We start from the raw sequence: 25,912 nt of genomic DNA on the forward strand, positions 1-25,912 counted from the left end.
GTTAGGAGCACTGGACCTGGCTTGGATTCCCAGACCTACATGGTGACTTACAACTATTTGTAACTCCAATTCTAGGGGATCAACTATTGTCATCTGCCCTCCTTTGGCACTACATGCACTTACATACATGCAGACAAAATACACACATAAGATAAAATAAATATTTTGTTGTTTATGTTTTTCATTTTATGTCCACGGCTGTTTTTGTGTCTGTGGACCACATGCATGTAGTACCCTCAAAAGCCAGAAGAGGGCGTCAGATCTCTTGGAAACTGGAGTCACAGTCAGACACCAATGTCCTCTGGAAGAACAGTCAGCACTCTTAACTGCTAAGCCAATTCTCCAGTCCCCATTAAATCTTTTTTGAAAACAGAAAAGGCCATGGTTTAGAAAGCATCCATCTTTTAAATCATACACATACACACACACACACACACACACACACACACACACGCGTCTGTTGATTTGTGATTTTGTTGTTGTTCTGTGTTGAGAGAGTCCTAGGTAATTGGATACCCTGCTACTCACTCTGTAGTCTAGGGTGGTCTCTCCTGGGCAATCCTCTTTTCTCAGCCTACTGAATGCAGAAATTAAAGGCTTAATCATTTCTGTTTGATGGAATGGTCATACATAGAAAACAGCTGTCATAACTGGGGGTAGGTATAGGAGATGAGTAGAAGGGCTGAAACTTCATTCTGTCGGCCATTGTTTGATTCCCCCGCACCTCCCCCCGTGAGTAGGAATTTATTTTCTTTTTCATAATAATGTGCTATTTATTATCTCAAAGAGTTTGGGAACCATTGGGATAAATATGCCCAATATAGTAACTAGTAGCTATATGTTGACATACACACACGTGCACACACACACACACACACACACACACACACACACTCACAGGGACACAGGGTGGGTTGGGCACCACAGACCTCCCCAACATTGTAATAGCTTATTAGACAGCACAGGTCTATGTTATTGTGTCCCCATATAAGGTATAGGTAGTGCCTATTGGGATAATCTGCCATCCAGAGTATGAATTAATTACTGAGGATTAACTACTGGTGCCTATCAATTGAACCTTGTAATCCTTGGTTAACCGCCTGGGAGAGCTAGGCATTATGGAACAACGAAGGTTATTATTACCTGATAGGCCTCCTATGGGATAAAGAGTAGGTTTGATGTGAAGACCTTCAACGTACTGGTTCCGGCAATCCCCGACCAACCTGTTGAGTCTCTCTGCGACGGAACCTTGGTATGTTTGGCCTATCAGGTGTTCTGGTTACCATGGAAATAGTGCTAGTCACAGTTCTGGGTAATCACTGAGATTAAAATGTCAAAATCGCTTGCCCTATTGCCTCTTTCTACAATCATGACCATTTCAGTTACACTTCTCAAACATATCCAGCACTGAGAAAGGAAACTAAAACTGTATAGGGTGTCAGGGTGGACGCTTTGAGGAAGTGTGAAGAAAGAAACATGGCGGGGCACTTTTTTTTTTTTTCAGTAGCAAACGGCTAGCTCTGCCACATAGAATACAATGACATTGTTACTCTTAATTTTGCACAGGCGCAGTGCATAAACTCTCAGCACACGCCAACGTGCACATTTTTCTCCCCTTTTCTCTCCACTCTTCCTCTCCGCACACGTTCTCTCCTTTCCTCCTCCCACCACTAGGTTTTCGGTCCTTCCGTAGGGCTGGGTTAGCCTCTCCTTCCGACCCCCTACCTTCCACTGCTGGCTCCCCCTCCCCCTTCCTTTTCCGTCTTGCGCTCAGCGCCTCTAGTGCATGCGCATAAGATACAAAGCCTCGCTCTTTGTCCCCCATCTGTCGTTCACACGAACCCAAGGCTTTGACAGTCGGTAGCCAATAGAAGCTAAGAAATGGCGGACAAATGAATCCTTCTCTAGAGATAAACTTTGACTGGCAGTTCACGTAGCCAATCGGGAATCCAACATTGACCACCCCCTTGGGAGGCACCGAGCTCCGTCGGCTCGTTTCCGGCGGTCGCGCGCTCTTTTCTCGGGACGGTGGAGGCCGTGCAGCGTCGCCCTTAGTCTGAGCGAAGAACTGTGGGCAGAGGGTGAGTTTTGGGATGGCTCTTTGGTTGCTTGGGGGACAGTGGGGCTTCCTGCGACACTCTGTGAAGGAAGGTGTTAGGGCGAGGCCGGGATTGTACACAGGCAATGGGTTCGGAGGGCCCGTGAGGCCTTTCCCCCTCTGCGCAAGGCCTTCGCAGCCCACCCGTGAGATCCAGCGCGCGCTGTGCTCTTCACCGGAGGCATTAGGCCATGCCTTTCTTGCTTCCCTGCCCAGGCTCTTTGTGCTACTCACCCCGAATTTTAACAGCCCCAAGTTGGTGGCTTCTGAACGCCTTGGACCAGAGGGTGTGGGGTCTATTATACTAAAGCCCTGAAGTCGAGGTTAGAGGAGGAGGCGCTTTGCTTTGTCGCATGCTCCTCCTCTCCAGCCCTTCAAGGCCATTAATTCCTAGAGGGCCAGCGGGGCCCCTGGAGCTATGGATTTTTTTGTTGTTGTTGTTTTTTGTTTTTTGAAACAACTTTTAAGTCGGAAGTTTGCTACTTCAGATCCCTTGGCTTTTGGAGCTAAGTTCATGAAACACCCTCCACCCCACCCTTGCGCGCGCGCGCCTTTTTTTCCGAATCTCTTGCTCCTTAAGCCTTTCCTAGCCGTTTGTACGCATCGCTTTTCTAAATTAAACTTAAATCTGTGGCTTTACTTTCGAGTATTTTTCACTTTGCGGAAGCCTTTCTGAAAGCTGACACCTTTCTTTGTGTTTTTTAACAGCAGTCGGGGTTAGGACTGGGAGGCAGACACTTGGCTGTGTTCAAATCGAAGTCAAGGTAGGTGCAGGAGGTAGGCTCACCAGGTAAAGTGCAGGATGCTTAACTGAATGCAGGTTTCACAGACAACGAAATTAATTTTTGGTGGACTTTTCATGTTATTTAAGCTAAACAGTTTTTGGAAATCTGAAACTAAAGTGACTGAGCAGCGTGGGTATGTTTTGGTTTTTGTTTTTCTTCCCCTAATTATGGCTGTCCTAATACGGGTTAGTGCTTAAATTTATGTTTGTCCAACTTCATTGTTATTAAATGAAAAGTCCTAAGAAACTCAGCAGCAGCCTTTACCTTAGTTGTATTTTACAGCTTTCACGGTTGCCCACCAGGCGCCATATCAGCCTGGTAAATTCACACTGGACTTCTCTAGCAGTTTCCCACTTAGTAATTTGACTCTTCTAAAATGGAGAGGACCTTGATTTAGATTTTGGTACCTGTGATTAATGTGAGCCTGAACATGTGTGCAGTTGTATCACACAGCATAGCCGCAGTCTTTTCCGTTATGGTTAATCTTAGGACATGGAAGTTGACAGAAATCCTATCTGCTGATCTCTGTAGTTGGGGCTTGATAAGCTTATTTCTGTATATATCATGAAATTATATTGCTGCAGTTAACATAGGAACATATTTCTTGTGTACTTGGTGCTTACTGTGTATACAGTGGTAATTTGGGTTCCTGGGGCTGTGCTAACCTTCATGGGTAAATGGGAACTTTGGGACAAGACTACATGGAAGGGAAAGATTGGTTATTACAAGCATCCATGACCAGACATGGAGGCAGAGGCAGATGGATCTCTTGAGAGTTAAAGGCCAGCCTGGTCTACAGAGCAGGTTTCAGGGCAGCTAAGGCTATGTAGAGAGACTGTGTCTCAAAAAAGAAAGAGGAAGAAAAAAGTTATTCATTAGTTGGGTGTCCATACCTTTTTTTATATTAGAGCCCAGAAATTGGCAATTTAGGGACAATCTGATGGTGGCATTTATTAAGTGAGAATAGGAATGGTGGCTTCCTTTTGGACCAATTGGTTCATCGTTCCTGAATGACAGCTAAATGCTTTGTAGTAGTATTTCACTTAGACCTTAAGGTGAACCATCCCTGTAAGATCAGTAACTGTTAGTCACCCTCATCACCTCCATCGTAACAGGTTCTGGAACCAGTAAGTTTGCTGGAGTTTAACTCAAAGGCTCATTTGATGCATGATGGTTTTGAATTTTAGAGGTCAAGAGATCTGGGTTCTTTCTTACACTGGATTGGCCTTGGATTGGTGAAGTATTTTGGGGGCTTCTGTTCCTTCCTTTAAAAGGAAAGCAGCTGGGAGCACTAAATGAAATAATGCAGATATCACAAGTTGCCTGGATTTTGTTTATTGTTAAAGTCAGGGTCTCACCCACTAGGATGGCCTGGTGCTCACCATGCAGTCCAGGTTGACTTACATCTCTCAGATATCGATCTACCTACTTTTGCCTCCTTGTGTTGGAGTTAAAGAAGTGGACTAGGATGCCCAGGTTTTTGGTTTTAGGGGGCAGGGCCTCAAAATGTATCCCAGGCTGGCCTGAAATTTGAGGTCACCCTCTGAAGCCCGAACCACTAAGCTAAGCTCAGCTTCTGTAAAGGTTTCTATTAACATGGAAATATATATGGATTCCTTTGAGTGATAGAAGCTACTGTGGCTGGGTCCATTCATTTCTAATTAAAGACTGGAGGAAAAATGTTTCTTGGTTCTTAACCTGAGAAAAGGTAAGAATTAGTGGGACAAATGGCTGTGAAGATGACAATATGCCACTGACTATACTTGGTGATAAAGGGAGACATTTAACACCTAGACTTAAAATAGGAAAAGATTTGCGTCTACTACCTTCCTCCATCTCAACTGTTTTTGGGATGGGCCTTCATTTCTTTGTCTTTTTGGAGGGAAAATGTTGAGTCTTGATACGTAGCCAAGGCATTCCTGAAACTCTTATCTCAGCCTATACAACTCTGGAAGTACAGGTGTGTGCTTGCTTGTCTTTTCTCCCCTTTGAGACAGGTTCACACTGTAGCCCACACATGCTGAGTTCAAATAGAAAAGGCTACAATATAAGAATAAGCCACCTTACCCAGTTTCCTGGAGTCATGTGGTGGTACATTCACCTTTAATCCCAGCACTCAGGAGGAAGAGGCTAGTCTGGGACAGCCAGGGCTACACAGAGAAACCCTGTCGCAAAAAAAAAAAAAGAAACAAATATTATTTTTTTAGAGAAATGCTTTATTTGTCATTAAATCACTACACCTGTTGAAAACATTTAAAAATATGGTTTTCCAGAAAACCTGTGACACTGTCAGGAGTCACAAAGCTAGATTCTGTTTCCTAATAAGTAAACAAAGCTTAAAGCGCTGCTGTGCTGTTATGGGGGGAAAATGAAAGCTATCTAAATTATGATGGATTAGTGTCTAGCCACATATACTTTGAGTGGGCATTTACAATTATGTTGACATTGCAGAAAGGAGGAAAATCTGAACATCAAATGGTACCAGTAGCTTAGGATATAAATAAGCAGAGTTGGAAGTGATAAAAGGATCATTTAAATGCAGATGTGCCCAAATTGAAAAATCTATGTGTGTTGATTCTAATAGTGAAAATTAGAACGTAAAGTGTCCAACACAATAGGGGCTTGGCTGACAGTGTTTTCCATTCATGTTAGTCTTATTTTTTGGAGGAGTGACAGGGAGAGACAGGATCTCTATTAGGTTTGGCTGTCCTCTAGCTTGCTATGTAGACCTGTCTGCCTCCTTAATTATGGAATTAAAGATGTGCATCACTATGCCTGGTAGTATTAAAGAGGTAGTTACATGAAAATTGCCCATTGTGTATCAAAAAAGAAAGATTACAAACTGGTTTTGTTTTTTGTTTTTTTTTTGTTTGTTTGTTTTTTTTTCTTTTTTTTACTTTTTTTGGAGGGGGGTTTTGTTATTTTGTTTTGATTTTTGAGACAGTTTCTTTGTGTAGCCAGGGCTAACCTGGAACTAAAAGAGATCCACCTTGTCTTTGCTTCCCCAGTGCTGGGATAAAAGGCGTGTACCACCACTGCCGGGCATATACCTATTTTAAATTAGATTTGTTTGGTTTTTTATTTTTGTGCGGGTCTTTCAGTAGTATGTGTATCTATATCACATGTGCCCACAGAGGCTAGAAGAACTGGAGTTAATTACAGGTGCTTGTGAAGCACCATGTGGGTGCTGGGAATTGAATGGGGTCCTTTGCAAGAGCAACAACTTACTAGAGCATCTCTTTAGCCTATCCCAAACAGGTTTCTTTAATGTGCCACTTCAGATAGGAACTGATGGGAACTAAAGAGATGGCTCAACTGTTAAGAGCACCTACTGCTCTTGCAGAGGACCTGAGTTCAATTCCCAGCAACCTTATCAGGTAGCTTCATAACTCTTTTGAAACTTAAGCTCCAGGGATGCCATGCCCTCTTTGTCTTCAGGCACTGTACTTGCATACACAAAACCACACAGATAAATAAACACATAATGAAAATGGAATCCATGTTAATGATTAGAAGGTTGTATTAGGGTTCTTTAGAAGAACAGTACTAATAGAATGAAGACAGACAGATAGATGTAAAGGAGATTTATTACAGGTTGTGATCAATATAGATCAACAATGGCTGTTTACCAATGTCAAGTTTGAGAATCCAGCAGTTATATTCATGAGGCTGGATGTCTCAGCTGGTCCTCAGTATATACTGGAATCCTGATGAAGTAGACCTTGAAGCTAGTCAAGGAATGGACTTGCCATCGAGATTGAGGGCAAGCAGGCAAAGAAAGTAAGCTTCCTTCTTCCATGTCCTTTATATAGGCTGCCACCAGAAGGTGTGGCCCAGATTAAAAGTGATTCTTCCCACTGCAGATGATTTAATTAACAAAAATCCCTCACAGGTGTGTCCAGCTATTAGTGTGAGGGTTTTTTTTGTGATGGTTATTCTTGGTTGTCAACCTTACTATATTTGGAATTAACTAAAACCCACATAAAGATATACACAAAAAACCCTCACACTAATAGCTACTGTTTTTGTGTATATCTTTATGTGGTTGTGTACCCAAGAGGGTCAGAGACATCTGATTCCCTAGAGTAGGAATTACAGGCATTTGTGAATTGTCCAAGTGGGTGTTGGGACCAGGGTTGTTGTTTTGTTTTTTGTTTTTTTTTTCTTTTATCTCCCTCCTGATCGCTATAGCCCAGGTTGCCCCTAATCTCATAATTTCCTGCCTCAGCCTCTTAGAGTGTTGGAACTACATAAATGTGCCACACAATGGCTGATTTTGGGTTTGTGGCTTAATTTTTTTTAAATTTACAGGCCAGATGTGGGTTCCAGGCCAGCTGGGGCTACATGGACCCACCTGGGCATATAACCCTGTAATCCCAGTATTCTGGGAGACAGGTGAGTCTTTGTGTTCTGGGCTAGCCTGGTCTACACAGTAAGCTCCAGTAAAGCCAGAACTACATAGAAAAGCTGGTCTCAAAAAAAAAAATAAGTATATGTATGTGAGGTCAGGGGAGAAAGTATGAGAGTCAGTTCTCTGCTTCAAGTATAAGATTCCTAGGGGGTTGAACTACTTGAATTGTTAATAAGTATATTATTTTTATTATGTTCACATTACATGTTTATTGATCTGTATGTTATTTAACCATCTTCAAGTAAAGATATATAAATATTAGAGTGTCACCAACTTTAACCATAGACAAATTACGGAACATATAAGGAATTACGGGACATAGTAACATATAAGGAATAGTCGGTCCTCATAAAACACCAGGGTTTATAGCTGCTGGTTGCAAATGGAAAAGAGTACAACTATTAAATAAGAATTTTTGTAAGGTGCAGTATATGCTACCTAAGGAAAGGTGGCCATCACATTCAGCAACTGTGAGAGCTCTGTTTGTTAAAACACAAGAGTACTGGTACAGACATAGACCATTGGTGCAACCTGGTCTGAACAACATGAGAATAATCTACCACTAGATTTAAGTCCTGATGCAAAATGTAATAAGTATATTATTACAATTTCTGTAACATTGGTGAGAAATGTGATTGAAAAGTTGTGAGAATTCTCCTGGTGTAGTAGCATATGCCTTTAATCCCAGCACTTAGGAGGCAGAGGCAGGCTGACCTGACCCTCTTGAGTGCCTATGATGTATTGGTTCTTTTATTTGGGTAATCATATATTTTACTAGCATGAGTAAGAGTTATTTACTGGTGCCTGGGGTTAAAAGTGGTTGTTTTTCCAGTGGACTGGGGCTCAATTCCCAGCACCCACATGGCAGCTCATAACCTGTCTGTAACTCCAAGATTTGATACCTTCACACAGACATACATGCCAGCAAAACATCAATGCACATCAAATAAAAAAGTAAGTTGAAAAAGACTTACTGGCCTGGTAGGGGTGACATAGGCCTTTAGTCCCGGCACTCAGAAGGCAGCAGAGGCAGGCCGATATTTTTCTGAGTTCAAGGCCAGCCTGGTCTTGATTTATTGATTGATTAATTTATTTGGTTTTTCAAGATAGGATTTCTCTGCTTGTCTTTGTCTTTGAAATGCTTGAGTTAGCAAGATGTGTGCCTCTGCCACCCCGTCTTTTTTTAGTAGCAGTCTTTATAAAGCCTTTAGTGTTGGGATTAAAGGAATGTGCTGTTTTGAGACAGGATCTCACTGAAACTGGGTTGACCTCAAACTCACAGGAATCTCCTGCCCCTGCCTCAGCCTCCCGAGTACTAGAATTAAAGGCATATTTTATCAGGTCTGTCCTTGTATGTTTTGCTTTTTTGTTCGATTTTTGATTCTGGTTTTCCAAGGCAGATTTCTTTCTGTACCCCTGGCTGTCCTGGTACTTGCTCAGTAGATCAGGCTGGCCTCAAACTCACAGAGATCTGCCTCACAAGCCCTGGGATTCCACCCCCCATCAATCTATCAATCAATCTCTATGATTTTTTTTTAATTTGAGACAGGTTCTTAAATATCCTAGGCTGTCAGGGCTGGGGATTTAGCTCAGTGGTAGAGCGCTTACCTAGGAAGCGCAAGGCCCTGGGTTCGGTCCCCAGCTCCGAAAAAAAGAACCAAAAAAAAAATATCCTAGGCTGTCCTACATTCTACTTTAGAATAACCAGGCAAAAGATAGAATACCAATATAGTTTTAATGACGTATAAATCATCAGGAAGGTAATTGACTGAATCCTGATACTTACTGGGTTTTCGACATTCCAAATTTTTCTTTAGGGTGCAAAAATGCAGAGCAATAAAACCTTTAACTTGGAGAAGCAGAATCATACTCCAAGGAAGCACCATCAGCATCACCACCAGCAGCACCATCAGCAACAGCAGCAGCAGCAGCAGCAGCAGCAGCAGCAGCCACCCCCACCAATACCTGCAAATGGACAGCAGGCCAGCAGCCAGAGTAAGTAGCTGCTGGGTGATGGGAGGATGTAAACAGGTTCCCTTGGGAATGGTTTTTTTTTTTTAACATTTTTTTTAAGATTTATGTATTATGTATACAGCATTGCACAGGCATGTACACGTGCAGGCCAGAAGAGGGCACCAGATCTCATTATATATGGTTGTGAGCCACCATGTGGTTGCTGGGAATTGAACTCATGACCTCTGGATGAGCAGACAGTGCTTTTTTTTTTTTTTTCTTTTCTTTTTTTCGGAGCTGGGGACCGAACCCAGGCCTTGTGCTTGCTAGGCAAGCGCTCTACCACTGAGCTAAATCCCCAACCCCGCAGACAGTGTTTTTAACCTCTGAGCCATCTCTCCAGCCCAGGAATGGTTTTATGGCTTTTAGATAAGTCTCTCGTGATTATAAGTGAATAAGCCTTTGAACTCCACCAGCTTCTGCCTGCAGTGTTGGGATTGGGTGCCACCACTCCCCAACTTTTTGAGATAGCCCTGAGTGCTGACTTAGAGCTCCCTCTGCTTACATTCTGAGTGTTGGGATTAAGGACATGTGCTGCCATATTTCATTATTCTGGTTTGGTTTGGTTTGGTTTGACAAGATTTATTTTATGTGTATGGAGGTTTTGCCTACGTATAGCATATGTGTATATTCCTGGTGCTTGTAGAGGTCAGAAGAGGGCATTGGATCTTCTTTTGGTTTGATTTTTCTTAAGATAGTTGTCAGCACCATGTTGGTGCTGAGAATCAGTGAGTCCTGAAAGGTCAATAAGTAATCTTTTTTTAAAAAAAGATTTATTTTATTTATATGTATACACTGTAGCTGTCTTCAGACACACCTGAAGAGGGCATCAGATTCTATTGCAGATGGCTGTGAGCCACCATGTGGTTGCTGGGATTTGAACTCAGGACCTCTGGAAGAATAGTCAGTGCTCTTAACCACTGAGCCATCTCTCCAGCCCTAATAAGTAGTCTTAACTGCTCAGCCAACTCTTTAGCTCCTCCTATTTGGTTATTAATTCACATTTAATAAATGAAGGGGATTGATCGCTTGAGACAAAGGAGCAGATATCTGTGGAATATAGGTTATTCTGACATATTGGCACATTTTACTCCCAAATATATGTCTATGTAGTTAGTCATCAGAGAATATAGGAACACTTTTTAAGGTTTAATGGGGAGTTAGCTATAAGACTTGGTGGCACATGCCCAGCCCACTTTTAATCTGTAAAAAGTTTTTGTATGTTGTTGTTCAGGAAACTGAGTACCTATAAAAACAAACCTGGTGTGACGAGAGTACCTAGAGAGATGGTTCAGTGGTTAAGCGCATTTCCTGCTCTTGCACAAGCCTTGAGTTGGGTTCCCAGCACCTACATGAGGTATCTTACTACCAACTGTAACTCCTCTTCCAGGAAATTCAGCATTTTTTTCTGACTCCATGGGTACCCATGCACATGTAGCAAATAGTCACACTTAACACATATACACATTAATAATTTTTTAAAGGGGAGGTAATGGTGGGGACTGGTAAGGTAGCTCAGTAGTTAAGAGCTGTACTGCTCTTAGAGAAGATTCAGATTAATTTTTGACACTCCTGAGGTGGCTCAGAACCATTTGTAACTACAGTTCCAGGGGAATCTTGCATATAATTCATCCAGGCAGATATACACATTTTTTTAAAAAAGCCAAACATAATTGGGCTCAACAGATGACTCAACTCTTAAAAGCACAAACCTAAGGACCCGAGTCCTGGAAACCACTGCGTAAGGAGAAAGGCAACTCCTAAAAGTTGCCCCCCTGGCCTTCATATGTATGCCACATGTGTGCATGCTGTGTGTGTGTGTGTGTGTGTGTGTGTGTGTGTGTGTGTATTACATACCAGATGATAAATTTTTAAGATAACCAGAATTTAGTACAAAAATATTTATTACTCATTTCTTTTTGTGCAACCTGTTAAGGTTGTGAACGTTGATAACTGGTTAAGAAAATAGAGCAATTTTAAAAGTCTGATTCCTTAAGGCATAGATCTACTCAATAGTATTGTCAAGTTGTTGTATCATTTGATTATTTATTTCTGATTAGCTACCTTAGTTTCTGGATTATAGTAGGGCTGCTAAGGAGTCCCCTGGTCTCTTTAAGGTGCAATTTGCTGATGAGTAGGATACATTGGGAAGTGGTGCTTGTCTCCCATCACAGAAACAGTGTTGAAGATATGACCAGTTCTTTACCCAGTCTTTGATTGACTGTCTTCTTTCAGATGAAGGCTTGACTATTGACCTGAAGAATTTTAGGAAACCAGGAGAGAAGACCTTTACCCAACGTAGCCGTCTCTTTGTGGGCAATCTTCCCCCTGACATCACTGAGGAGGAAATGAGGAAACTTTTTGAGAAATATGGGAAAGCAGGCGAAGTTTTCATTCATAAGGATAAAGGCTTTGGCTTTATTCGCTTGGTGAGTGTGAACTTTGGGGCATATGCTTTGAGAGATAGGGAAGACTGGGGAGTGAATATGGAAAAATAGTGAAAAGAATGGCATTGTCTATATGGTTATAGTTTTTGGAGTCTGACTCTCTTAGAACTCACTTTGTAGACCAGACTGACCTTGAACTCGAGATCTGCCTGCCTCTCTGCCTCCTGAGTGCTGGGTTTAAAGGTGTGCACCACTACCACCTGGCCTTATTTGCCTGGAATACATGGGCTAAAATGTTTAGGGGTTATTTTTGGTTGCAGATCTCAAATTTTAACCCCAGGCTATCCATGAACTTGCAGGCTTCTACCTCTGCTTTCTGAGCTCTGGATTACCATGCTTGATTAAAGAGAAAATGAAGCTTATTTTAATGATTATCGAGGCTTATATAATTTATTTCCAAACTCCTTGTATGCATGTTATCTTACTCTTAAAGATCATGAAGGGACAAGTTCTTTTTGTGAATATCTGTTTTCTTTCTGAAGCAGGCTGCCTCTAACATGCCAACTCTTGTACACATTAGATAAGTGTCCTACCACTCAGCAATGCTCACTTCTACCAATTGTAAATGTAACTCTTAAAATCTGATTTTATTTAAGAATAGTATATAAGAAAGAAGCATTTTAAATAGATGCTAAATGAGGAGCAAAGTGTGACGAGCTCTCACTTTGAGAGGATGGCTGGAACTAGATTTTATTCCTGCAAATGTAATGCCACAGCAAGTCATTTTCTCTAGATACTTCCTTAGGTCTGAGAAGTAGGGAAGAGATGTCCTGTCAACATTTTCTGGTTCTAAATAAGTTTCTTGGTTGCAGGATCTGATGCCCTATTCTTACTTCCATAGGCACCAGGCACACATGCTGTGCATAAATGTACGTGCAGTCAAAACATTTATTCTCATAAAATAAGTATTCTTCATTGAGGACAAGTAATTCTGGTGTGTTAATGGAAATTAAAATCCAAGTGCTGTATTGTTAAGTATACAGCTATGACTCTGCCCTAGAACTCACTATGTAGACTAGGCTAGCCTACAGATCTATAAGTGCTAGAATTAAATATGTGTGCCATCACACCCAGGTTTTTTGAGTTTTGTTGATTGTTTCTTGGTTGGTCTTTTGTCAAATTCTAATTTTCTTTTTTGTTTTCCCCAGGAAACACGAACCCTAGCGGAAATTGCCAAAGTGGAGCTGGACAACATGCCACTCCGTGGAAAGCAGCTGCGAGTGCGCTTTGCTTGTCATAGTGCATCCCTTACGGTTCGCAACCTTCCTCAGTACGTGTCCAACGAACTGCTGGAAGAAGCCTTTTCTGTGTTTGGCCAGGTGGAGAGGGCTGTAGTCATTGTGGATGACCGAGGAAGGCCCTCGGGGAAAGGCATTGTTGAGTTCTCAGGGAAGCCAGCTGCTCGGAAAGCTCTGGACAGATGCAGTGAAGGCTCCTTCTTGCTAACCACGTAAGTAATTTTCAGGCAATGGTTTGAGGTTCCTTATTCTTTCTTTGGCATGGAGCATTTAGTAATCGTGTTCTTATTTTCATTTAAAGACTTAATACTAACAGCTTTTCTAATGCAGTTTCAGTATAATCCTACTCACGTATTCAAGTGCATGTCCATGCCATGGTGGACATGTGGGGACTTGGGACAATTTTGGAAAGTCGGCTTTCTCCTTCCACCTTTACATGTGTTCTGGGACCAAGCTCAGGTTGTCTAGCTTGTGTGGGCCTTTATCCATCAGGGTATGGTACAATGATAACTTTTTAGGCTGGAGAATTACTTCAGTGGTTAAGAGCACTGGCTGCTCTTGCAGAGAACCGAGTAGGATTCCCAGCACCCACATGTTGTCTCAAGACCATCTGTAATTTCAGTTCTAGGGAATCTGATGCCAGCCTAAACAGGCATCAGGCATGGAAGTGATACATTGATGTACATCTGGGGAAAGCACTCATACATGTGGAATAATAATAGCTTTTCATTGGGCATGGTAGCCCATGCCTGTGATTCCAGCACTTGGAAGGTAAAGATAAACGAATCTGGAGTTAAAGTCATCCTTAGCTATATAACAAGTTGCAAGTTAGCCTGGGATAGGTGAAATTGTCTCCAAAAGCAAAAAAAAAAAGTTTTCCCTTCTAGAAACTTAGAATGTTTCTTAAAATGTTTTGTTGAATGTACTTTCTCTTAGTGTTTTCCTTCCTTCATTTTCTGGAGTTATCAAATATATTAGATAACTTGATCTACTCCCTTTAACATTTTTTGAGACTATTACAGAGATCTGAAACCTGGCTCCATCTGGGCTGTTATCCCCAAATTATTCATAATGCTGGTAAGAGGGACTCCATTACTTGGGGTTAGGTTTGAAATTCTTAGGAAATATGTTTAGATGTGGTTCATAACTATAGCCCCAACATTTGGAAGGCTGAAGCAAGAGTAGTGTCATTAACTTGAGACCAGCACAGTTTACAGTATGAATCCTTGCCAAATTCTCATTCCTGTCAAAACTACTATAGTTGTCCAGTCTTATCCCTAATTAGTTCCTTGGGCCAATGTCGGGTGTAGGGAGCATCCTTGTTAGGGTATGGCCTCATTAACACTTTCTTCTTTCACCCAGATTTCCTCGGCCTGTGACTGTGGAGCCTATGGACCAGTTAGATGATGAAGAGGGACTTCCGGAGAAGTTGGTTATAAAAAACCAGCAATTTCACAAGTGTGTGGTCCAGTTGTTGACTTTTATACGTTTCTGGGATAGGGGTGGGGTGTGTTTATATGTGTGGTACTGGTAGTTGAACCCAGACCCTTAACATATTTGACTATACTTCATCCCGTAGTTATTTTTCTACTCTTGAAACTTAAAGGTGTATTTAAAAGAGGCGTTGCCTTTGCTGTATACATGTGCTCACTTGGTCTTTAGAAAAGAATGTGATCCTATGAAATCTTGGACAAAAGTAATACATAATGTGTATTGTCTATAGGGAGAGAGAACAGCCACCCAGATTTGCACAGCCTGGGTCCTTTGAGTATGAGTATGCCATGCGCTGGAAGGCTCTCATTGAGATGGAGAAGCAACAGCAGGATCAAGTGGACCGAAACATCAAGGAGGCTCGTGAGAAGCTGGAGATGGAGATGGAGGCAGCACGCCATGAGCACCAGGTTATGCTAATGAGGCAGGGTGAGTTGAGACCTGTAGGTAGGAAAAGTGGAATACATAGCAAATGCCAGTTTTGTTCAGTGATTTCTTTGTTCCTTAGTAGAAAAAGACGAAATCTCTGCTTTTATTTATGAAATACTTTGTTTATCCCAGTAGGGAGATAAGTTTGGAGATGGGTATAGAATACTGGATAGATTCTATGAAGAAAGAAATGATAAAAGTTTTAGTTTACTTGCATGGTCATTCTGGGATTATATATTGTCTTAGTTAAGGGTTCTGTTTTTTGATAATAAACCAAGCATGACCAAAATCAATTTGATGAGGAAACAGTTTATTTTGTCTTAAAATTACAGGTAACTCCATCATTGAGAGAAGCTAAGGCAGGAACAAATGTAGGGGTGCTGTTTACTAGGTTGTTACCCAAGGCTTATCCACCCACCTACCTACCTACCTTCCTTCCTTCCTTCCTTCCTTGATATTGTGATGTAGTTTTTGGTTTTGGGGTTTTGTTTGTGGCTTAGTTTCTCTGTGTGGCCCTGGCTATCCTGGAACTAGTCTGTAGATCAGGCTGGCCTTGAACTCAGAGATCTCTGCCTCTCAAGTGCTGGGATTAAAGGAGTACACCATGCCTGCTCATCCACCCACCATGAGCTAGGCCCTTCCCCATCAATCAAGAAATGTACCACAGCCTTGTCCACTGACCAATCAATTGAGGTTTCCTCTTCCAAAATGACTATTATCTTTTGTCTTGGTTGACATCTTTGCTTTCTGGATATTTATGGGAAATTGTTGTATATATGAAAAGAGAATCAAAAAGTCTCAATCTGTTGATAGATTTGATGAGACGTCAAGAAGAGCTTCGAAGAATGGAGGAGCTGCATAACCAAGAGGTTCAGAAACGAAAGCAGTTAGAACTCAGGTACTTTTTTTTTTTTTTTTTTTTTTTTTTTGGTTTGGGGCCTGGTTTCATGCTTCTCCATCTCAATGAGAGCCTTCCAGCACATGTGTTGAGGCCTTCTACCAAATGGTCCTAAGAATTAAACTTGTCATCAGCCTGGACAGCAAGCACCTTTATGCACTTAGAGCTGCATTGGTTCTAGGAGTTGCCTGAGGGCTTCCTGAAAGAGAAAGAACTCGATGCTGGTCTCTTAATTTCTTTGAATGTTGCCCTTATTCTTGGCAAGCTGTGCTGGCTTTAGGTGTCTTAATCTTCTTCCCTTTCAACTGGTCCACTCATTTTCTGGAATGTCTTTTATTTTAAAATGCATTGATAATTCTATAGGCAGGAAGAGGAACGCAGGCGCCGTGAGGAAGAGATGCGGCGACAGCAAGAAGAAATGATGCGACGGCAGCAGGAAGGATTCAAGGGAACCTTCCCTGATGCGGTATATCTCCCATGTGCCTATGATGTGATAGGCCAGTCATCATATAAGACTATGAAATGTCTGTAAGGATACTAGGTTATGATCAATTATTCTATGTTACAGAATAAAAAAATTGTTTAGGAAAAACAAAATTGTTGATAGGAGGTGAGGTAAGATTTGAGGGAGAGTTTTTGCTATATATAGCAAATTTAGGATGAAAATCTAGTTACTTATATCCAGTGATAATAAGAGAAATTTGAGTCCTATAGCAGACTTTGGCTCATCCACTGCTACCCTTGTAATTAGATGATTTGCAGCTTTAAGAAGTTAACTATTTCTTCCCCCGTTGCCTCTTGTTTCTAATAGAAAATTATGTTACCTACAATCACTGTCCAGATAGCAAGCGGGCATTGGTATTAGTATGTCATCACTGCTTACTTCCCTTTGTGTTGTCATCAGTGCATTGTAACAGTAACTGTTGTCTTGGATTATGTTAAGTATATATTGTTTTTCAGAGAGAACAAGAGATACGGATGGGCCAAATGGCTATGGGAGGTAAGGACTTAAGAATTAGATAGTTGTGGTGCCTTTTGGGGGGTATAAAGGGTAGTTATAAAATAGATAGTAGCAGGTATCCAGGAACCAAAGAACTGCCTGTTTAGTTTTTTTGTTTTTTAGATTGTCTGGCTAGTTACTGTGATCTGCCTATCTCTGTCTCTCAAAGCCAGGGGTAGCAAGCATATACAGCATGGCCCAGCTCTTTTTTGTTCCTTTGAGACAGGTTCTTACTTGTAGCCCTGGCTGTGCTGAAACTCACTATGTACACCAGGCTGGTCTTGAACTTAGAGATCCACCTATCTCTGCTTCCTAAGTGCTGGGATTAAAAGTGAGCCTTGATGCTTGGCTTTTGATGTGCAAATTGGGCTTTTTAAATTCAGATTTTTGTACTTGGGGAGCCTTCTTTCTCTTTCTTAATCTGCCTTAGGAAGCTTCTGCCTAGTCCACATTTAAATGACATCACATTGGGGGGTTGGGGATTTAGCTCAGTGGTAGAGCACTTGCCTAGCTAGCGCAAGGCCCTGGGTTCGGTGCGAGAAAAAAAAAAGAAAAAAAAGGACATCACATTTCCAGGGACATTAGGGCTTATAGGCTGGGAGTAAAGGATTGATTGCCTACTGGATTGTTGTTCCCCTTGGGAGGTGTGTTAATCTTTGCCCCCCTATAGTGATCATACTACTCTGCTTTAGGTGCCATGGGCATAAACAATAGAGGCGCCATGCCCCCTGCTCCTGTGCCACCTGGTACTCCAGCTCCTCCAGGACCTGCTGCTATGATGCCAGATGGAACCCTTGGATTGGTAATAAATTGCATGGCTTCATAGTAATTGTAAATAGCAATAGGGGGACCTTCTCAACCCTCTGGGGTCTAACTTTTGTGGGTATAGGTGTGTGTATGCAGGTGTGTGTACATGTAAGTGTAGGCTAGAGGTTAGCTGCTTGTGTCATTGCTCAGGGGCCGTCCATAACCTAGGACTTGCCAGTTAGGCTAAGCTGACTGGTCTGTGAGCCCCAGGAATCCTCTAGTCTCCCCAGTACTGGGATTGCAAATTCATACCACCATGCCTTTCCGTGTCTCCCTTCCTTTGGGTCCTCCAGCTTGCAGAACAAGCATTTTATCCAACTCAGCTGTCTTCTTAGCATCTCCTACCTCTTGAGTTTATTTCGACTTTGGTACAGATACTAATCTTCAAGACTGTTGGTATTCATAAAATGTAACAAGATCTTAAGGGGCAGTGTGGACAATTGAACCCGGGGTGTGATATATGCTAGGCAAATGTTATCCCACTATCCCATATCCTTGGTCTTTTTAATCTTGAGAAAATCTAGTATCATACACTCTTTTAACCTTGGAGTTAAACTTGCCTCTGACTGTGACCTGATTAACTTATAGTTGTTGCTATCCTCAGTAAATAAGTTGCTTTTTGTTGTTTGGGGGTTTTGTTTGTTTTTTGAGGTAGAGTATCTGTAGTCTAGACCAGCTGGCCTCAAACTCAGAGTTGCTCCTGCCTCTTGCCTCCCAAATGTGTGTACCACCGTGTCTGGCCAGCAGGTTGCTCTTTAAATGGGGAAGCCAAGGCAGGTTAGATATTATGATGTAGAACAGATGATGTGACGCCAAGGGCCTTGTGGGTCACAAAGCCCAGAAATTGTTCTGGTTCTAATTTGAACTGGATAAGGTTGCTAAAGAGCGATAGCCAGTTCTTCCTGGCTCAGGAAAAAGGACTTGGATCGAACCTATCCAACCTAGGAATTCAACTGTATGTAAAGTGTGGATAGAAAGCTAAAGATGGGGGTTGGGGATTTAGCTCAGTGGTAGAGTGCAAGGCCCTGGGTTCAGTCCCCAGCTCTGGAAAAAAGAAAAAAAAAAGAAAGCTAAAGATGGGTGACTGAATGGAGCCATAACTTGTAAGGCCTATCCTTCAGTTCTCCACTAGAGCTTTAAACAGACTTGATTGCCTGCCACTAATAGTTAGGAGTCTTGAATAGTTAAATAGAAATGGCCTGTAGTGGGAAGACCTTTGAGCTAGAAACTGCAGAGACAGATTCTGTTGTAACACTGTTCTCTTTCTCTTTTAAGACTCCACCAACAACTGAACGTTTTGGCCAAGCTGCTACAATGGAAGGAATTGGAGCAATTGGTGGAACTCCTCCTGCATTCAACCGTCCAGCTCCTGGAGCTGAATTTGCTCCAAATAAACGCCGCCGATATTAGATACAGTTGCATTGTCTAGTTTCCTGCAGCCCTTAAAAGAAGGGCCCTTTTTGGACTAGCCAGAATTCTACCCTGGAAAAGTGTTAGGGGTTCTTCCCAATAGATAGGTCTTCCCTGCTTGTTCTATTCTAGGGAGTATGCTTGAAGGCACAGGGGCAAGGGAGGGGTGGTATTTAACAAATCAGTCTGTGGTATAGTGCGTTAAAGTCTGTCTGGTGCATTCCTGAAGTATATTGATTGTTGGGGGCCTGGAGAACCATAAGGAAAATGGACTCGGTTCCATTAACCTTGATCATTCCTCTCCTCTTCCTCTCCCCCCCTCATCCTCTCATCCTTTAATTTTTCATCTTTATTCCCCTCAACCCCAGAGACACTGCCATGTATACCACAAAACCTAAACATGCTCCAATGACCCAGCCCAATTCCTCCATTCACTCCCAGGTGAGAATTCAGACAATGTCCACAGAGGTCACAGCATACATACGGTTCTGTTATATCTCATATATGACCCCTTCATGTCGTAAGGAAGACATTTTCTCTTAGAGGTTTTCATTTTAGTATATCTTAAATCTTGTGTTAACTTGCCTCCATCTTCTTCTTGGGTAAGGACTACACTTTCGTGCGTCTGCTGTTGCTGTCCACAGCTTTTCTTGATAGGCCTAGTACAATCTTGGGAACAGGGTTGCTGTGTGTTGAAGGTCTGACAGTAGCTCTTAGTCTTGCCTATCTTAGGTAGTTGCGCTGTGCATTTTTATTGGTGTACTAAGATTTGTTCCTGATACCTTCAATTTGAAAATTTTTCTGAGAAATGGAGCAGTAATGCAGCATCACCTTATTAAAATACATTTGAAGCCTTTTCATTTTCTGTGCTGTTTTTTGAAAAAGGGAGGGAAGGAAATTCTGTCTTGGGAGGTATATATGGTAGACTACATGGGGATGATCTTTGTGACCTGATTGAAATATTAAAACACAAGGCAAACCTGGGCAGGGGAAGGTACCATGCAAGGTGGAATGGCTAGGATCAGTGCAGTTGGCACTACCTGGAGGTAAGGGCAATGGCAGGCAAGCTATTCTAGATGGCAGAAAATGGAGGGGCTGTACCCACACCCACATAGGGACGGGGGACTTAATTAGTATTTTGTTTCCGAGCAGCTGCTGGTATGTCAGAGGCTTGGAATTGGCAACATCTAAAACTGCTGTAGTTAACTGACCTCACCCAAGTTCCAAGGGCTCTTCCTGATCCTTTTTTCCTGAGCCTCAGCTCTGGAACACTTTCCTATTGGCTGTGGAGACCAACTCAAGTTCCCTTGCCCATGTTTGGAGGTGGACGCCTCCTGGACTAAAGATAGAAACAGCTGGCCCTTCTAAGCAGCTAAAAGCCTCCAGGCTAAGAGGTGTTCCCCACACTGCAGCCAGACTCCTTGAAATACCCTTTGAGTAAGCTCGGTCAGTGCCTCCATGTCTCTGCTCTGCTATAACAAAGGCTGTGGGCAACACTTTGACCCCAATACCAATCTCCCTGGTGAGTAAATTATTTACCTCAGGGGCTCTGGGTGTTAGAGGTCAGCTGTGTGGCTGGCCATTGGGAATAGGGAGAAAAAAAAGTTGGACATAATTGAATTGGTCTGGGTGATCCTGACTGCTGGTTTACTTTCTACATTCCGTGAAATAACATTAAAATGAACCTGGAGAAATGAACCTGGGATGGTATTTGGCATGGTTACCTTTCTGCCTTGACCTTTCTGCTGGTATCTACAGATTCCTGCCGTTATCACCCTGGGGTCCCAATCTTTCATGATGCACTTAAGGTGAGGAATAGACCATGGGGTCTTAGCAAGAGCATTTTCCCCAAGGAAACACCCAGAAAAATCTAAGCTGATCTGGGTCTCTTGTTATCAGGGTTGGTCCTGCTGCCGAAAGCGAACTGTAGATTTCTCTGAGTTCTTAAACATCAAGGTAAACCCTTTCCTTCCTTGGATTTAGCACCCTATAGAAGAATTCCACTTCTAACTCTTATCTCCTTATCTGTACTAGGGCTGTACTGTGGGACCACACTGTGCTGAGAAGCTTCCTGAGGTCCCTCAGCCTGAGGGCCCTGCCACAAGTTCACTTCAGGAGCAAAAACCTCTGAATACAATTCCAAAGTCAGCAGAGACTTTGCTCCGAGAAAGGCCTAAGTAAAGAGACCTGGGGGCTTTTGCCTATATCCATGTAGCTTCCTAGGAATTAACGGGGTTTGGAAACTAGGGGCTAGGGATGTGAGGAGGATCATGTGTTGACTCATAATGCATCTTTTATTGTGGGGGAAATTTGTATCAAGAAAAGTCCTTTGCTATAAGATGGACTAGATAGCTTTATTCTAGGGACTAGAGAGCCCCTCAAATACATGCTTAGTGTATAGCAGAGTTTTTGGCATTTTGGTTTTGTGGAGAAATAGGCTGTCAGCTCAGTCCATCCTCTTGCCTTAACTTCCTGAATGCTGAGATTATAGGCACGCACTACCACGGAGTGAGTTTTTTTCTTGTGCAGTTTCAGTTTTTAGTGATCATTAGTATAGAAAATAGTGGGTTTCATCATCACATTTTCATGTTTATCACTGTACCTTGCTCGTACCCACACCAACACACCTATATGGATCTCTTAGTTTTTGGAAGAACTTTAAGAACTCTTACAACAGCTATGCGTTTTGTTGGCTCCTCCTTGTAATCTTAGTACTCAAGAATGCTGAATCAGTAAGATTGCTGTGGATATTGGGCTGGCCTGGGCTACCTATACATTTCAACACTTAGGAGGCAGAGGCAGCACGATCACCACTTGTCTGAGGCTCCTCCAGTCTATAGAGTGAGTTCCAGGTCAGTTACAGCCTGTCTCAAAACAACAAAACAGCCAGTGGCATATAACTCAACGGGAAAAGGTGATTCCTACGTAATCCTGTCAAGTTAAGTTTGATCTGTGAAACCTACATTAAGACTGAAAGAGAGGGGTTGGAGATTTAGTTCAGTGGTAGAGCGCTTGCCTAGCAAGTGCAAGGCCCTGGGTTCAGTCCCCAGCTTCAAAAAAAAGAAAAAAAAAGACTGAAAGAGAGAACTGACTCTACAAAGTTGTCCTCTACCCCCTACACGTGTGCAGTAGTATGCATGTCCCTAGGCTAAACTACTAATAAAAAAATCAAAAGCTTAATATTCTTTTTGAATATCTTTTTGAGACAGTAGCCTGACTGGCTAGGAACTCACTGAGACCTCAACTATTGTCTTAGTTTTTGGCTAACTTTTTTTTTTCATTTTTATTTGTGTGTGTGTGTGTGTGTGTGTGTGTGTGTGTGTTTACAAGTGGCTGTGAGCCACCTGATGTAGGTGCTGGGATCTGAATCCAGGACTTCTCCCCACCCCACCCCCAGACCCTGGCTGAGCCATCTCTCCACCCCCTTAGAAAACACATTGCAGGGCATGGTAGAGCACACCTTTAATCCCAGCACTCAGGAGGCAGAGACAGGTGGATCTCTGAGTTTGAGGCCAGCTCTGGTCTCCAGAGAGTTCCAGAATGGCCAGGGTTAAACGAAGAAACCCTGTGTCAAAAACATACAAAGCTACATCTTACATCACAGAAAGGAAGTAATACTAGCAAGGCAGGAGGCTCCAGAGAACAATACAAGCAGAGTCATTAGGTCCATAGTCAAATAGAGGAAGAGAAAGTAAAGCAGTTCTGCAGAGAAATGCGGAAGAGTGGAAGCAACCAGCCAAAAAGGAAGCCCTGGGCACTTTCCCAGGGTTCTACAATATGAATGTCCACAGGGATAAAAACTGCCAATGGAGTTGCTACCTGATTTCTCTGACCCTGCTCACTTTAACCAGACTGATCTGACTACTCTCATGGGTAGGGATGCTAGAAGTGGTGATTCTGAAAAATGATTCAGAACTCAATGCCTGCTTATAACCTCTAGGTCTGAGATGCCTCCGAAACTGCTACCACTTCTTATATCTCAAGCCCTGGGAGTGGCGTTGGAACAGAAAGAATTAGACCAGGAACCTGGAGCAGGTAGGTACGTAGGTCTTCCATAGGACAGGTCTGAAAGACTGCAATTTCATGTAAATGCCAGGAGGGTGGGGGAAATAGACAGGTTCCTGACTGTTTCCTTTGCCCAGGACTTGACAATAGTCTGATCTGGACTGGTTCCAGCTGCCAGAACCCAGGATGTGATGCTGTGAGTGAGAGTTTTGGGGGGCTCAAGCATGTGGCTGAGAGATACCGGAGGGATGCCTGGGTATAGGCAGGAATTTGAGTAACCGGATTCTCCTTTGGCCTTGTTAGGTTTACCAAGGTCCTGAGAGTGATGCTACTCCGTGTACCTATCATCCAGGTGCACCTCGGTTTCATGAGGGGTAAGAGAAGGGACCGGGCAGGCTTCTCCTAATCTGGATGACAGGTAGGGCTTGGGGGTAGAATTTAAATAAATTATATTCCTCCCTCAGAATGAAGTCTTGGAGCTGTTGTGGTATCCAGACTCTGGATTTTGGGGCATTCCTGGCACAGCCAGGATGTAGAGTTGGTAGACACGATTGGGCAAAGCAGGTAAGCCCCATCTTTCCTAAACACTTGGTTAGGACCCAATTACAGAGATAAGCTCTCCTCCCAGTATCTCATGGCTGACCTCCCTAACTTCTTCTTTGGTACAAATCAAGTAAGATTCTGTTTTTTATCCCTCCATAGCTCAGAGTCTAGGCCATATAAAATAGTTGATTTTTTTCTGGGTTTTCTTGTGTCTTTATACCCTGGTGAGACACCTCTTGGGTTAGGAGCTGATTTTGTTTTTTAAACAATGTAGGCCACAATATAGTAATGAACCATACTAACTGATATAGTCCTGTGGAGTGTGGTTTTCCTCATTCTGCCAAATTGTCTGAATTACCATGCTTATTTCATTTCTCTTTAGCTGCCAGCATCTTGCCGCCATGATTGGCACCAGACAGATTCTTTGGTAGTGCTCACGGTCTATGGCCAGATTCCACTTCCTGCATTCAACTGGGTGAAGGCCAGTCAAACTGAGGTGAGGAAGAGTCCGTGGCAGGATGGGAGCCTAGTGAACTCTGGTGGTAGTCCAGTCTTACAGGGAGAAATGCTGAGTGCTGTCACTTGTGAGTTCCACAGTCCCCAGAGAGGAATGGAAAGTTACTACATCGGCGTTGTCTGGCTGGTCTATGGATCTTGCCTCTGACCTGTACTAATGACTCTTTCTGACCTTCTGGAATTACTATATCCTTATAATTCTTTCCTCTCAGCTTCATGTCCACATTGTCTTTGATGGTAACCGTGTGTTCCAAGCACAGATGAAGCTCTGGGGGGTAAGTGAAGAGAAGTGGGCAGAGGCAAGGAAAATCGATTCAAAGGAGGGCCACACTGAGTTGAGAGAGGGATGCTAAAAGAGGATTTCTCTTTAACTGCTTTGGGTTTCCCTTCCTTCCTTCCTTCCTTCCTTCCTTCCTTCCTTCCTTCCTTCCTTCCTTCCTTCCGTCCGCCCTTCCCCACTGCCTTCCTCTGTCTTTCCCATTCTTTTCCTATTCTTATTGCAGACCCACTGCAATCCCAAGCGTGTGATTTCTTCATTCTTTCTGTCTTTCCCTCCTCCTCAGGTCATAAACGTGGAGCAGAGCTCTGTCTCTTTGATGCCATCACGGGTTGAAATCTCCCTGGTCAAGGCTGACCCAGGATCCTGGGCCCAGCTGGAGCACCCCGATTCACTAGCTGAGAAGGCTAGGGCAGGGGTTTTACTAGAGATGGATGAGGAAGAATCTGAGGATTCAGATGATGACCTGAGCTGGACAGAAGAGGAAGATGAAGACGAGGAAGAAGCTATGGGGGAATAGGAACAGCAGACAGTTGAGTTTCTAGGCAGGCCCTCAGTGACTGCCTTAGAATCTCAGAGACCAGGATAGGGTTGACTATGTGGTGTCATTGAGCAGCAGGAGGCTGAAGGAAGAGATAACAAAATGTCCAAACTGCTGCTGCCCCCTAATAAACCTTACATTCTGCAGTCTCACCCAAGTCTCATCTCTCTTATCATAGAAGAGCAGATTCAGCCCTGCCCTACTGTCTCTTGGCTGTGTGTCTGACACACGTGTGAAAACAAGCACATGCATGTTCTCACAACCACCTGACACTCACTGAGCATTTCCCCCTGCATCCAGTTCCATGGTATGTGGTTTACAGATGATAGCTGAGAAACAGGGGCTTGTTCATTTCTCTCCAGAGAAAGACCTGAGCCAGGCATGGTACATGACTATAATCTTACCACTTAGGAGGTGAAGACAGATGGTCAGGGATTCTAAGTCATCCTCAACCACATAGTGAATTTTAGGTCAGCCTGGGCTACATGAAACCTTTCTTTATAACCTTCCTTCTGAATAAAAGGAACAAAAAGAAAAGAAGAAATGACATTCTAAGCTGGACCTAATGGCTTACATACCCATAATCCCAGCACTGAAGTGGAAAGATTGCCATGAATTTGACTACATAGTGAATTCCAGGCCACCCTGGACTAGGTTGATCTCTAAACAAAGACATTCGAGCTAGGCATAGTGGCTTGTTCCTATAATTCTAGCAGGCAGGAGTCTGAAGCAGGAGGATTGCAAGTATAAGATCAGCCTATGCCACATAGACAGGCCAGGCCACCCTGGATGATTCTTGGTGACCATAGTGCGTTTACTATTTGCTTACCCCACTCTATATCAGAGTGTATGTGTAAGGAAGAAGATAAAAAAATTAGTGGGGTGTGGCTAGGCTAAAAGAAGAAAGTGCTAAATGTATGACCCCGGCTTGCCTCAAACTAAGCATCTTCTTACCTCAGCCCCCTCACTGCGGCAATCACAGGTGCAATCCCCATGCCCAGGA

The 25,912-nt window shown here is 42.9% G+C and overlaps 2 protein-coding genes and 1 non-coding gene across 4 annotated transcripts; 2 read left to right on the forward strand and 1 right to left on the reverse strand.

The window, feature by feature from the left end:
* The first annotated feature begins 2,022 nt into the window (after window positions 1–2,022).
* Nono (non-POU domain containing, octamer-binding) lies at window positions 2,023–19,883 on the forward strand. The gene is given in 12 exon segments (NM_001012356.1): window positions 2,023–2,081; window positions 2,807–2,862; window positions 9,112–9,289; window positions 11,543–11,736; window positions 12,903–13,204; window positions 14,355–14,450; window positions 14,716–14,912; window positions 15,726–15,810; window positions 16,174–16,276; window positions 16,771–16,810; window positions 17,503–17,612; window positions 18,893–19,883. Coding segments are annotated over 10 exon segments (1,431 nt in total). The 5' UTR covers window positions 2,023–2,081; window positions 2,807–2,862; window positions 9,112–9,120; the 3' UTR covers window positions 19,028–19,883.
* Window positions 19,884–20,024: 141 nt separating this feature from the next.
* Window positions 20,025–25,065, forward strand: Itgb1bp2 (integrin subunit beta 1 binding protein 2). 2 transcript variants are annotated; one of them, NM_001108245.2, is made up of 11 exons: window positions 20,428–20,549; window positions 20,786–20,835; window positions 20,927–20,983; window positions 21,062–21,204; window positions 22,968–23,062; window positions 23,170–23,228; window positions 23,336–23,406; window positions 23,497–23,596; window positions 23,958–24,071; window positions 24,304–24,366; window positions 24,655–25,065. In NM_001108245.2, the coding sequence occupies exons 1-11, from the start codon at window positions 20,486–20,488 to the stop codon at window positions 24,886–24,888; spliced, it is 1,050 nt and encodes a 349-aa protein (NP_001101715.1). In that variant the 5' UTR covers window positions 20,428–20,485; the 3' UTR covers window positions 24,889–25,065. The 2 variants fall into 2 exon arrangements, with proteins under 2 accessions (XP_063136101.1, NP_001101715.1); XM_063280031.1 differs by lacking the exon at window positions 24,304–24,366 and having other exon boundaries at window positions 20,025–20,549; window positions 24,655–25,061.
* On the reverse strand, window positions 23,843–24,006 carry LOC120099453 (small nucleolar RNA SNORA4). Its single transcript, XR_005498631.1, has one exon. It is a non-coding gene; the product is annotated as a small nucleolar RNA SNORA4 (small nucleolar RNA).
* Window positions 25,066–25,912: the final 847 nt, after the last annotated feature.

This window comes from Rattus norvegicus, chromosome X, assembly GCF_036323735.1.
Source record: "Rattus norvegicus strain BN/NHsdMcwi chromosome X, GRCr8, whole genome shotgun sequence".
Lineage (NCBI taxonomy): Eukaryota > Metazoa > Chordata > Mammalia > Rodentia > Muridae > Rattus > Rattus norvegicus.

Coding starts and splice junctions, on each gene's coding strand:
- Itgb1bp2 (NM_001108245.2), top strand. CDS start 20,486: ATGTCTCTGCTCTGCTATAACAAAGGCTGTGGGCAACACTTTGACCCC. Junction 20,550..20,785: donor CCCCAATACCAATCTCCCTG/GTGAGTAAATTA, acceptor TGGTATCTACAG/ATTCCTGCCGTTATCACCCT. Junction 20,984..21,061: donor CTGAGTTCTTAAACATCAAG/GTAAACCCTTTC, acceptor TATCTGTACTAG/GGCTGTACTGTGGGACCACA.